The sequence below is a fragment of the Neoarius graeffei genome, chromosome 27 (genome assembly GCF_027579695.1).
Source record: "Neoarius graeffei isolate fNeoGra1 chromosome 27, fNeoGra1.pri, whole genome shotgun sequence".
In the NCBI taxonomy this organism is placed as follows: Eukaryota; Metazoa; Chordata; class Actinopteri; order Siluriformes; family Ariidae; genus Neoarius; species Neoarius graeffei.
In genome coordinates, this window is record NC_083595.1 from 7,527,295 (window position 1) to 7,540,125 (window position 12,831).

At 39.3% G+C, this 12,831-nt stretch overlaps 1 protein-coding gene across 2 annotated transcripts in view; it reads left to right on the forward strand.

Annotated features, from left to right (window-relative positions):
- Positions 1 to 5,794, forward strand: part of ncf4 (neutrophil cytosolic factor 4) — a 54,606-nt gene extending 48,812 nt beyond the window's left edge. For both annotated transcript variants that reach the window (XM_060911722.1, XM_060911723.1), the window contains exons 8-10: positions 1,795 to 1,967; positions 2,145 to 2,210; positions 2,824 to 5,794. In XM_060911722.1, coding sequence (XP_060767705.1) covers positions 1,795 to 1,967; positions 2,145 to 2,210; positions 2,824 to 3,031 — 447 coding nt within the window. In that variant the 3' untranslated portion in view covers positions 3,032 to 5,794. The remainder of the gene's footprint in view (positions 1 to 1,794; positions 1,968 to 2,144; positions 2,211 to 2,823) is intronic.
- Positions 5,795 to 12,831: the final 7,037 nt, after the last annotated feature.

Sequence of the window (12,831 nt, forward strand, 5' to 3'; positions counted from 1 at the left end):
AATTGCAGCAGTAGCGTGCCCAATTCTTTTCTGCGCACTCAGACACGCGCATTCACACCTACGGGCAATTTAGAGTAGCCAGTTAACCTAACTGCAGGTCTTTGGGGAAACCCACGCAGACACAGGAAGAACATGCAAGCTCTACACAGAAAGGCCCCCGTCAGCCACTGGGCTCGAACCCAGAACCTTATTGCTGTGAGGCAATAGTGCTAACCACTACACCACCGTGCCGTCCTGACTGGTATTAAGGGGGCCGAGAAATAATTTCCCATGCAGCATGCCGCCACCACCACCAGCCTGGACCGCTGACTTTCCCCACACCGTTACGCTGCCACCACCAGCCTGAATCGACACAAGGCAGGTTGGGCCCATGGATTTGTGCTGTTGATGCCAAATTTTGACCCGACCAGGTGATATTTTTTTCCAATCCTCAACAGTCCACTTTGCGCGAGCCCTGTAGCCTGTTCTTGACTGACAGGTGTGGAACCCCATGCAGTCCCCTGCTGTTGTAGTCCATCCACCTTTGACGTGTTGCACATTATGGGATACTTTTCTGCTCACCACAGTTGTAAAGGGTGGTTATTTGAGTTGCTATCGACTTCCTGTCCCATTTTGGTGGTGCACAGGGGCTCCACAAAAGGATCAGCCAGTATCCTCTCCTCAGGTTTACAGCTGGTAAGCTGGGGTCTTGCACGAGAGACAGTAAACCCCTCCTGCAGTGATGCACGGGATGTGGTGATGAGGAACAAAACCATCCTTTTGGGCCTGTATTAATACATTTGTAAGTGGCACTGCAAAAGTACTCTAGGTACTCCAAGGCTGAGGATTTAATTCACTCCTGACAAGCCTGTCTTTTGATGTTTGTCTGAAGGAGCTGAGTGGAGGCTCCTTAATTATAATTTTGTAATTTTTTTTTTTTTTTTTAAATTCTAATTTCACCCACTTTGATAGTAGGACGATAAGTGTACACTACATTGGGATAAGTGAACACCCAAAAAAGAGCTCATCTACACTCCCAGAACTTTGGAACCCCATGGAATTGATGTCAGGTTTGTCAGCAGCACGTTGTAGTCAGTGACTGATTTCCCCTAAAGGCATGGTGCAGTTTTGGGAAAATAACCAACACTGTTGAAAGGAAGTAATTGTGATCTGAAAATCTTATCGTCTCAGTTTTAAAGCATATCCAGAATCCAGTAAATCTCCTGTATTCAGTCTCCATCACGGCCGTCAGGGATGGAGTGTTTTACAGTTTTAACCAGAGTCTTACGTAATGAGAGAGAGAGAGGGAGAGAGAGCTTGATTCATATTCTCAAATATCACAAGTGGATTACTGCAGTGTGTGTATTGTATTGTTAGTGTTACTGTGTCATGTGTAAATTATCGCTCATTGTGAATGAACTCAGCTGCCCAGGGTGAACCCCGCCTCTCACCTGAATGCCAGCTGGGATTGGCTCCAGTCCCCACAACCCTGACAGACAAGTGGTGTAGATAATGGATGGATGGATGGATGGATGGATGGATGGATGGATGTGAATGAAATATTGATTTAAACATAAAACAGGTCATAGATTATTGTTTTATAGTGTCACTCTCGCGCGCTCTCTCACTCACTCACACACACACACACGCTCCTCTCTCTTTCTCTCACACACACTTGCTCCCCCCTCTCTCTCTCTCACACACACTTGCTCCCCCCTCTCTCTCTCACACACACTCGCTTCTCTCTCTCTCACACACACACACACACACACGCGCGCTCTCACACACTTGCTCCTCTCTCTCTCTCTCTCTCAGGGCACAATTAAAGACAGAATAGGCATTTTCCCGGAGTCGTTTGTAAAGATCATTAAGCCTCTCCCTGAGAGCGACTCGGATGAAGAAGGCAGGGCTTCCAAGAAGAAAGGTGGTCCAGGTTCTTATAGCTGCCTGCACTGCTGCCTGATGCACCCTGAAGGTGTTGATGAAAGGTCAGAAACTCAAACATCTCCTGAGGGGGGGAAAAATACACACTGACCCTTTAAACACTCTGGATACACTGCATGAGTCTTTCTGACATCTCTTATCCTCGAGTTTCATTTTTATATTTACACAAAAGTTACTTTGATATCCAAACTCATCAGAGTGAAAAGTGTGTGTGTGTGTAGGGATGTGTGTGTAGAAGAAGACCTCTCCATCCAGCCATCTTACTTTGACCTCCTTGCACGCATGAGGTAAGTCAGTCTCTCTCTCACACACGCACAAACTCCTGTCTGAATAAAATCCGCCAATCCAAAACACGATGTAATCGCTCCTTTGCTCTAATTTGTGTTCCCATTCAATCACCCTTCATTTCACTGTAAATTGTTCATTTATAATTCTCATTATTCACGTCCTCATTTATTTCCTCATCGTTATTACGGTTGTCGTTATTTCACCCACGGTGCCGTGCAGCAAACGAAACAGTGACGCTCGTTCCTCGTTAAGAGGAGGATTATGAACTCTGAAAAGGAAATTCAGTCTAAAGGGGGCCTTAGGAGTCCCATGGATTGATTTTACAAATAAAAAACACACGCGCGCGCGCGCACATATTTTGGAAACCAGTCTGACATATGAGTGTACTGTCTAAGAACATTGATTCTTTCCCCCTTTTATTCCTGCTGTAAAAGAAACTGAAGATATGAGGGCAGTTTTCATTCTTATGACAATTTAAAATCCACTTCACTTGAAGAACCCACGCCATTATCAATGTGAAGAAATATATTTGTGGTTTTGTTTGGCATGCACAGTGTTTTCAGAGGCCCCTCTCTCTCTCTCTCTCTCTCTCTCTCTCACGCACACATATAGGGAGGTGTTTCAGGTTGAGGACATTGCACTGAACTACCGTGACTCTGAAGGAGATCTGGTGCGCATCCTGGATGACGAGGACGTGGCCCTCATGCTGCAAGAGAGCAAACGCCATGGGTCAGAGGTCAAGAGGCCTGTCAACCAGTATCCATGGGAACTTTGTATCACACATTCCAACAATCTGTCTGTGTACAACACTGAGGATTGAAGTGTGTGTGTGTGTGTGTGTGTGTTTGTTTCACGTAACAAATGAATGACAGTCATTTCCTCATTTGATGTTTCACATGTCTACCTGCAAATTCCAACACTGTTTTCCGAACAGTCATACTTGCTAGCTAGAGTGACTAGCTCAGTGATCATATTTCCAGTTGCCTAGCAACAGTATGTCATGTTCAGATGAAATAACCACACACAAGGCATTTTGAATGGAACAGCTGTTAGATTTTTTTTTTTGAAGTATTATGCATATTTACACTTGTTGAATTCTTTCTCAAAACAGTACCAGGAAAAAAAAAAAAAATCAGTACTGGAACTCAGGCGGAGGTTCGGTTCCGTGTTTCACAGACGAGCTGATACAGAACATCATTTCATGAGCTCGATCCCACTGCTGAGTGCTGCCTGCTCGCCAGCTCCATCCCAAATCAATCCCCATCGGTCACAGTGTGCCCTGATAATCAGTCATATACGATACATCATGATATTCAGCTCGTAAGTTATGATCATGGGCACTGTGTGTGTGTGTTGCGTTGCAGTGGACATCTGTGATTGCCTACTTTGGGTACAAACTTCATTTCAGTTCCTTGCCATAGAAAATTTACACAGCAGAAAGTGCTCATGTGTGGAAACAAACACACACACACACACAGAGAGAACCATTATATGTGCCAAAAATACAAATATTGCACAAGATGTTTAATTTTGCTTATGTGGATAAAATATTATATACATTGCTATATTAAAGGACATGGGACATGGATTTTTTTCTGGGTCTAATTATGTATAAAGGACATAAGAAATGCCATCTAAATCACTGCAGGGCGTCAAAAATGTGAAAATCATCACATTATTCAACTTTTTTATACATCAGCGTAAAACAATGATTCGTTAATGAGCTAGGTGGTCACGTGACCCATGACGTCACAAAAACTTTCCAAGGAGCCAGCGCTTGGGAATCTAATGTAAACAGGTTACCGAAATGGACACCATCGACAGTGACATTCCCGATGTTTCACAGAGATGTGAAGTTAGACCCTATCAATTCGAACCGATAGCTGGAAATTCACATGAACATGGATCTTGTCTTTACTCTGACGGGTCAGATGATTCTGAGAGTGAGAGTTCATTCAATCCCCATGAAACTGAAAGCGGTCGGCTCGATAACACTTCCTGGTAAGTTAAAAACAGTTCTGCTCAAAGGCTAATGATCTGTTGAAAGAAGTATTATTTTTGTATCATACATTGAAAGTTCATCATAGATCTAGCTAAAGTCCGTTGCAAGCTAGTTTTTTTTTTTTGCTGATATTTTTCGAGATTGATTGAGATGCAATGCTTCCAGAGTCCGAGATGAAAACATTCAAAATGGCGAAACGAGTCAGAATTATGATAATCAATAATTGATACACCCAAAATTATAATACTAATCCTTTCCTCGGCTTTCAGTCGCTTAGCGCAGAGGTCTTCAACAGGGGGGTCGCGAAATCGCACCGGATCACTCATATCAACAAAAATATTCCTGCCCTGTCCCCTGGCCTCCGTGCAGGGATGCAAACAGCGCGCCTTTCGGTGGATGCCGCCTTTTTCACGGCTGAATCGCGCAGATCCGATTTTTTTTTTAAAAAAATGGCGATATTAATTCATGAAACATGAAGTATAAGGATGAGAAAAAACAGTTTAAATCGGGAAGCTGCGCACATTTGTGCAGCTTCACGATTTAAACTGTTTTTTTTTTCTCATCCTTATACTTCCTGTTTCATGAATTAATATCGCTCAGTACCTGAGTATTAATGTTGAAAGAATCCTCAGTGAAATGGTCCGAACACAGTTTGTGGGAAACAGTAGGTGCAAAGTTTTTTCAACAGGTGTTCTGTAAAGTTATCCTACCTCTTGGATTTGTCCTACCAAGCCTACTGCGCATGCGCGAAGCCTACTGCGCAGGTGAGCCCACACTTTCCTCAGCTTCGGGTCCTTGGGGAATGTAAAAAAACTTACTCCAGGGCATTTCCCATTAGAATTATTGCAACCATAAGCAGCACAATACACCATGATGTCCAATGTATGATGTCCAATGTACTTTAAAGACTATAAAAACAATTTTCTTGTCATCCACTTCTCCATTCATCTACCCGCCTGTGCTGTGCCCGAAAGTTTTTGTGACGTATGATCACGTGACAGCGGCTCTTCCGGTTGCAAAAAATGCATATCGGAAGTCAAGCAGAAATGCCATATAATCACGAATATAACGATTTTGCTGAATTTAATAGATGATTTTGTATTTGTTGATGCAATTAATTCATATTTTTAATGGAAAGAAACTGATGTAGCGTGCTTTTATGTTTCATGTCCCATATCCTTTAAGATGTACAACTCGATTTTGTGGAATGAAAAAAATATTTTTTTTTCATTCCACAAAATCGAATCATACATGAGCTGATAGCGCTATAATCCATGCACGATGAGATTGAGTAGAATAACAGTTTTATTCTATCCACATTCACTGGATTTTGAGAAACAGCACTTTTTTTTTTTAATTCTTTTGCAAATTTGATAAATAAAAAATTTTTATACAAAACGTCCAAAAAAATAATTTCCACTCGGGTGGACTTCTTAAACCCATCAGTGGCTGCATGAATTGACTTTAGTGTTGACTTTAATGCTTAAAGATGAAGAACGTAAACAAACCGGCGAAACGACGAGCGATTTGTGAGAAATTATATTTTAATAATTCTTGAAAAATAAAAAATACGTTATCAAATACTTTTATTCCTTTTTTGGGGGGGGGGGGGTGTTTTCAAGTTGAGTTTTTACTTTGTCCTCGGTTGGTTCAGCAACGCGCTCCACCATTTTGTTTTTCTCTACTCACAGTATATGAGCTGATGTACCGGTACTAGTAGTAGCGTAGCCACTCAGAGTGCGCGATTGCTCCTATCCAGTGAATGTGGATAGAATTTTATATATATATACACACACACACACACACACAATACTGTGCAAAAGTCTTGGGCACTTTTTTAGTACAAACTTATAGATTTTTATTTTATGACAGTCCAAAAACACTTTAGAGTTCCAGACCTGTTTACCCCTACGATTTGTCTGTAGTTCCTACGATTTTTCAAAACAAAATACGGACTACGAATTCTTGTCCAAAAACTACGATTTATGGCCGAAATGTTGCCAAATGTTTCATGACTTACTTTATAATCATATTTATTGTGGGAATCGAACATCGATCGTATAGTCATTGGCGCGGCCATGTTTAATCACGTTTAAGCCACGTGTACCGTACGTTGCATTGAATGCCATAATTGAGTTGCCATAAATGCATGTTCAGTTATTAACCAATGTCAAACTTTGTTAACTTGAAATTAAACTTTTTTGATAGACATTTTTTTTTCTTGTTTTATCAAGTTGCCAGGTATCAATGACTTGTGATTTGTTAGTAAAGAGTGTGAGATCAGTATAGCTGCCAATCAAGTATTACGTAGCCTATTAGAGCATAGTATGGTCTCTGAAATATTTTTTCTTATTGTAGCATCCTAAATAAGTATTACTGCTAGTCTTGTGGTTATTTCAGAGATACTGAAATGATGAAATGTATGAGGAGTCAACAAGTAGACCTTAGAGTCTAGGCTTGGTAATATGAGGATTATGGAGCAGATCTAGAATCTTACATGGGTTTGCTTTTGGGTTCTCACAGGTGCTTAACTTGACAGAAAAAATAAGACCAGTGCTAGATTTTAATTTTTAAAATTTTGTTCATGTAATCGATCACTTACTTTCAACTTGAATGAGTACTGTTATCTAATAGGCTGCTTTCTACTTTTTGTCTTCGATACAATACATAGATTGGACCCCAGTAAAATTCTTACTGACAGCTTACCAAAACTACTGACAAGATACTGCAAGACTACTGACAGGGCAAATTTGGAGTAAACAGGTCTGGAGTTCCAAACATTAGTTTTCCAGCACAAAATTAAATGCTACAGAAAAAAAATGTTTGTATGCCAATAAAGAAAGCAGCAGATTCCATAAAAGAGCACTTTTCAGATTTAAAAAGAAAACCTAATGAAGGCTACTGGATTTTGGTGTAAAATGAAGACGCGAGTGTGACAGACAGAGTGTCCAGAAGAACCGTGGCTGGTTCTGGAAGACGCTCAGGAAAACCTACAGATCATTTCCACATAAAACTGCACTCACTGGACCGGAGACTACCATTTTTTAAAAAAAATTTTAAGTGAAGGTTTCATCTCACACCAAATACTGACTTTGTTTCATTTATTATGGCTCACTGATTACTGTTAATAGTATTTTTTTTATGTAGAAACATTTAATTTCATTATTTTTGAAGGTATCTTTGTTCTACAGCATTACATTGCATGTGCCTAAGACTTTTGCACAAAACTGTATCAATAAAATAAAATACTTGATTTGTTCATGTTGGTGTTTGTGTATTGCAGCACTGTTGTAATTCCTCTATTAGCCTCTGATTATCATTTTCCCACTTATTACTGTTTGTGCAAGCAGCGTAATTAATAATACAGTATTTGTAATAAAAATAAATAAATAAAAAATAAAACACTACTGTTAGCTTGGTCCTGACATAACATTTCCAACTCTGTACCCATACTAGTTGAAATTAGCATTCACCCAGTTGGTAAAGCAATAACGTCTCCTGATGGCTTCTTCGTGAGGATCATTTCCCAAACCAGGCAGAGGATTAGTGCACACAACATAAATTGTGGATAAAAATGTATGTATGGATTAAAGGGATAGAAAAATAATAATTTTACCCTTTGGCCAAGGCACTCCAAATTGAGCTCAGGTGTTCTCTGTTCGCTTCAATTACCTCGCCATGGCTCAAGAACTTCTGGGGTCTGGAGTACACATGTGGCAAACACAATTGATTGGAAATGATTGCATGGCATGTCAGACAAAAAAAAAAAAAAAACAGCTATGAAGTCCACTGAACTCTGTCTGATTAGAATCAAATTACAACAAGACATATCTGGGCATGCGAACGAAACCATTTCTAAAGCTTGGAATGTTCCCAGGAGCACAGTGGGCTCCATCATTGTGAAATGGAAGAAGGTTTGGAACCACTAGGGCCGTGACCGAGAACCCAATGGCCACACTAACAGCGTTTCTTTTCAGAGATGGGAGAACTTGGAACAGAAATACTCCATCAGTCACACTGAGAGTGGTTGACGAATGTCACTTGAGAGCAAGAGGAAAAAGATTACACTACCGTTCAAAAGTTTGGGGTCACTTTTTGAAATTTCCTTATTTATTTTTGAAAGAAAAGCACTGTTGTTTTCAACGAAGATCACTTTAAACTAATCAGAAATGCACTCTATACATTGCTAATGTGGTAAATGACTATTCTAGCTGCAAATGTCTGGTTTTTGGTGCAATATCTCCATAGGTGTATAGAGGCCCATTTCCAGCAACTCTCACTCCAGTGTTCTAATGGTACAATGTGTTTGCTCATTGCCTCAGAAGGCTAATGGATGATTAGAAAACCCTTGTACAATCATGTTAGCACAGCTGAAAACAGTTGAGCTCTTTAGAGAAGCTATAAAACTGACCTTCCTTTGAGCAGATTGAGTTTCTGGAGCATCACATTTGTGGGGTCGATTAAATGCTCAAAATGGCCAGAAAAATGTCTTGACTATATTTTCTATTCATTTTACAACTTATGGTGGTAAATAAAAGTGTGACTTTTCATGGAAAGCACAACATTGTCTGGGTGACCCCAAACTTTTGAACGGTAGTGTATTTTGTCTGATAAGACAAAAATGGACTTTTTGTGCTGAGCTCCAAGTGCCATATCGAGCAGGAAACAGGTACTGCATCAACTGGCTAACACCAGGTGTGTGGTGAAGCATGGTGGTGGCAGCATCATGCCTTTTCTTGTCCTGTCCTGTCTTTGGATAAAGTCTCATTTGGTTCCGGTACCGTATGTTTTACAATTTAAGCCCTGCTTTGAAGGGGGAAAAAAAGCCAAAGAGCTTTCAACACAATAGAGACAGATGATTGTTGACCTGCAAAGGCTGGGTAATGGATATTTGGGGAAAAAAAATGGTTAAAAGTACCATTAATTGCAATGAGGGCCATAAAATCAGGAACAGTTGAAAATGAGGCAGGAAGAGGATACATCAAATATATTTATTTATTTTAAATAAATACTAAAAGCTTTTGAAGCATTAAATCTGTCCTTTAGATAGACAGAGCGATAGCAAAAAACACACTTCACATGTCATGTTATTCACCTGCAAACCAAAAAACTGGGAATAATACGCCAACAGTGTGCGCTCTGCTAAAGACTGTGATAAAGATAATACTTTTTCATTTTCTTTCACATTAGCATTATATAGAAAGGAAGTTTTTTTTATTTTTTATTTAATGAGTCAGCAAAATTCAATATTCAGTGTCAACATGACCAGTGAAGTGTGTGTGTGTGTGTGAGATGATGATTATATATAGCTGTATGATTTGAGAACTCACATTTTTGAGACCAGACCTGAAGGTAAGATTTCTTTTGGGATTTCTTTATTTTCTTACTTATAATATCAGACCTTCATATTGATGCCAGTGTGTTAGAGTTTTAGTTTATCGCATTTTAAAGAGTGATTATGTTTTATTCTTGTTGTTTGTGATGGTGCATTTGTGCTTGGACTCTAACTGTATTTTGAAAATCTATATTGATTCTTGGCTCAAAATGTGCAATGAGCAAAAAAAAAACCCAAGCATAAAAAAAAAAAATTATTTTTACAGTCATTTTCATCCATGGTAAATGAAATGTGTTAAATTTTGTCTTTTAGATTTAAAAAAATGGAAAGCGATTAGTAATAATTGTGTATTGTTTATTGCTAATGATTTAGATGAAAAAATATTACTTTTATTAAACAGTACTGAATTAAAGAAGTCTTTTAGCAGATGATTCTTTACTGGCTCTCCAGGCCTGGATCATGAATTAAACCAGATGTGTAAACTGAGAAAACCACGTTTCTCTTGTGAACAGTGTTAAAAGTGTGAAATGCTAATGACAGAAATTTAGTCCATTTAGTGGCTTTCCTTTAGTAAAAGTACACATTGTGCTCATATTCACTTAATCCAGTTCACTTGATCCACCTGAGGTCATGAGGACCCACATTCTGTCCCTAGCGATGGCGTTCCTCCTCTGGGTTTCGTGTTCGAGTTCCCCCCCTACTTACGGCACTGTCGCGTGTCCAAATCAGGGTCCGTCCGCCCCAGGTAAGAGCTATTCACATCCCAAACGCAATCTATCCCGAATGGTGACAGTTTTAAATAGCAGCTGAAGAGCTGGGGGAATAAGGAGACGTCCAAAATGAGGTTTAGGAACCAAAAAAAAAAAAAAAACCTTGAAGAAAAAAAAATTCCAAAAAAGAGTTTTTAAAATAAGTTCAATACACTTTCTGTTTAATACACTTCCTGTTCAGAATGACTTTAGTAAGAACTTGGTGGAGGTTATGGGCAGCTTTAATGTCTGTATTTATTTTGCTCACTGTTTAAATCTCACTGGTTTAGTCCCTCTGGGTTAAGACCACTGGTTTAATATCATTAACTGATTCCTATTGATTTAATTTCTCTGGTTTAAGTCACTTTAAGACAGCAATTTAAAACAACACAGGCAAATTAAAATACTTTAAACTCATCGAATTAATAGCACCGGTTTCATCTAATTGATTGAATTCCACTATTTTAACCTCACTGATGTAATCTCGCTAGTTTAATCACTGATTTAATCTCACAAATATAATGTAAATAATTTAACCCCACTGGTTTAAAATAAGTGCTTTCAATCTCGTTAGTTTAATCGCAGTAGATTAAAGTGCCATTCCACCATTGGATGTATTCTTTGGCATAAAATACAATATATTTTATAATATATTGTACAATATTTACAATATATGATATATCAAACATCATTTTTTGACAACGACAAGTATATTAATTTTGCGACCAAAGTCACCTACCCTTTTAATTTCCGCGCGGTAGTGAAACGTGATGTCATCGGCAGGTTCCCCTTCTTGTGTACCACGTCACGTGTGATGTGGCACAGATTATCAGCAATGGCGGATAGAACGCGATTTCCACTTGTCGATTGCTGTGCCGATATTCACCATCGACCGTCTCCTTTGGGCATCACTTGCTATTTTCCTTCGCTTCTTTTCCAAAGCTGACAATCACGTTCTATCCGCCATTGCTGATAATCTGTGCCACGTCACATGTGACATGGTACACAAGAAGGGGAACCTGCCAATGACATCACGTTTCACTACCGCGCGGAAATTAAAAGGGTAGGTGACTTTGGTCGCAAAATTAATATACTTGTCGTTGTCAAAAAATTATGTTTGATATATCATTTTGAAGCTAAAAGATTTCTCTGTCTAGTCATGTTGTCATAAAATATATTGTATTTTATGCCAAAAAAATACATCCAATGGTGGAATGGCACTTTAAGCCCACTGGTTTAATCTAAATGCTTTTAATCTCGTTGGTTTAATCACAGTAGATTAATCCCATTAATTTCATCCTACTGGTTTAATCTCAGTGGTTTAATCACAGTAGTTTAATCCCACTGGTTTAAAATAAATGCTTTTAATCTCATTGGTTCAATCTCAGTAGTTTAATCCCACTGGTTTAAAATAAGTGCTTTTAATCTCGTTGGTTTAATCACAGTAGATTTATCCCACTGATTTCATCCCATTGGTTTAATCCCACTAGTTTAATCTCGCTGGTTTAATCCCACTGGTTTAAAATAAATGCTTTTAATCTCGTTGGTTTAATCACAGTAGATTAATCCCACTGATTTCATCCCACTGGTTTATTCACAGTAGTTTAATCCCACTGGTTTAAAATAAGTGCTTTTAATCCCACTGGTTTAAGACCACTAGTTTAATCCCACTGGTTTAATCACAGTAGTTTAATCCCACTGGTTTAAAATAAGTGCTTTTAATCTCATTGGTTTAATCTCATTGGTTTAATCCCACTGGTTTAATCCCCGGGCGGCATGGTGGTATAGTGGTTAGTGCTGTCGCCTCACAGCAAGAAGGTCCAGGTTCGAGCCCCGTGGTCGGCGAGGGCCTTTCTGTGCGGAGTTTGCATGTTCTCCCCGTGTCCGCGTGGGTTTCCTCCGGGTGCTCCGGTTTCCCCCACAGTCCAAAGACATGCAGGTTAGGTTAACTGGTGGCTCTAAATTGAGCGTAGGTGTGAATGTGAGTGTGAATGGTTGTCTGTGTCTATGTGTCAGCCCTGTGATGACCTGGCGACTTGTCCAGGGTGTACCCCGCCTTTCGCCCGTAGTCAGCTGGGATAGGCTCCAGCTTGCCTGCGACCCTGTAGCGGCTAGAGATAATGGATGGTTTAATTCCACTGGTTTAAAATAAGTGCTTTTAATCTCATTGGTTTAATCACAGTCGATTAATCCCACTGATTTCATCCCACTGGTTTAAAATCAATGGTTTTAATCTCATTGGTTTAATCCCCCACTTTTAATAAATTTTGATACCACTTGTTTAATTACAGTGGGTATAAAGATAAGTGGTTAATCTCACTGGTTTAATAAGAAGATCACTGGTGTACTTTGGTGTATAACGATACATTTAAAATAAGGATTAGGGTCTGTAAAGTTTAAAAAATACTGAACTAAGTGTTCACTTATGATTATTAGACATCTACAAACCATCTGCATCGGTCCATCCAAATAAAAGCTTACCATTTTATTTAGCATCTCCTGTTTTGGACTCCTTGGAATGTCGTAACGACTAC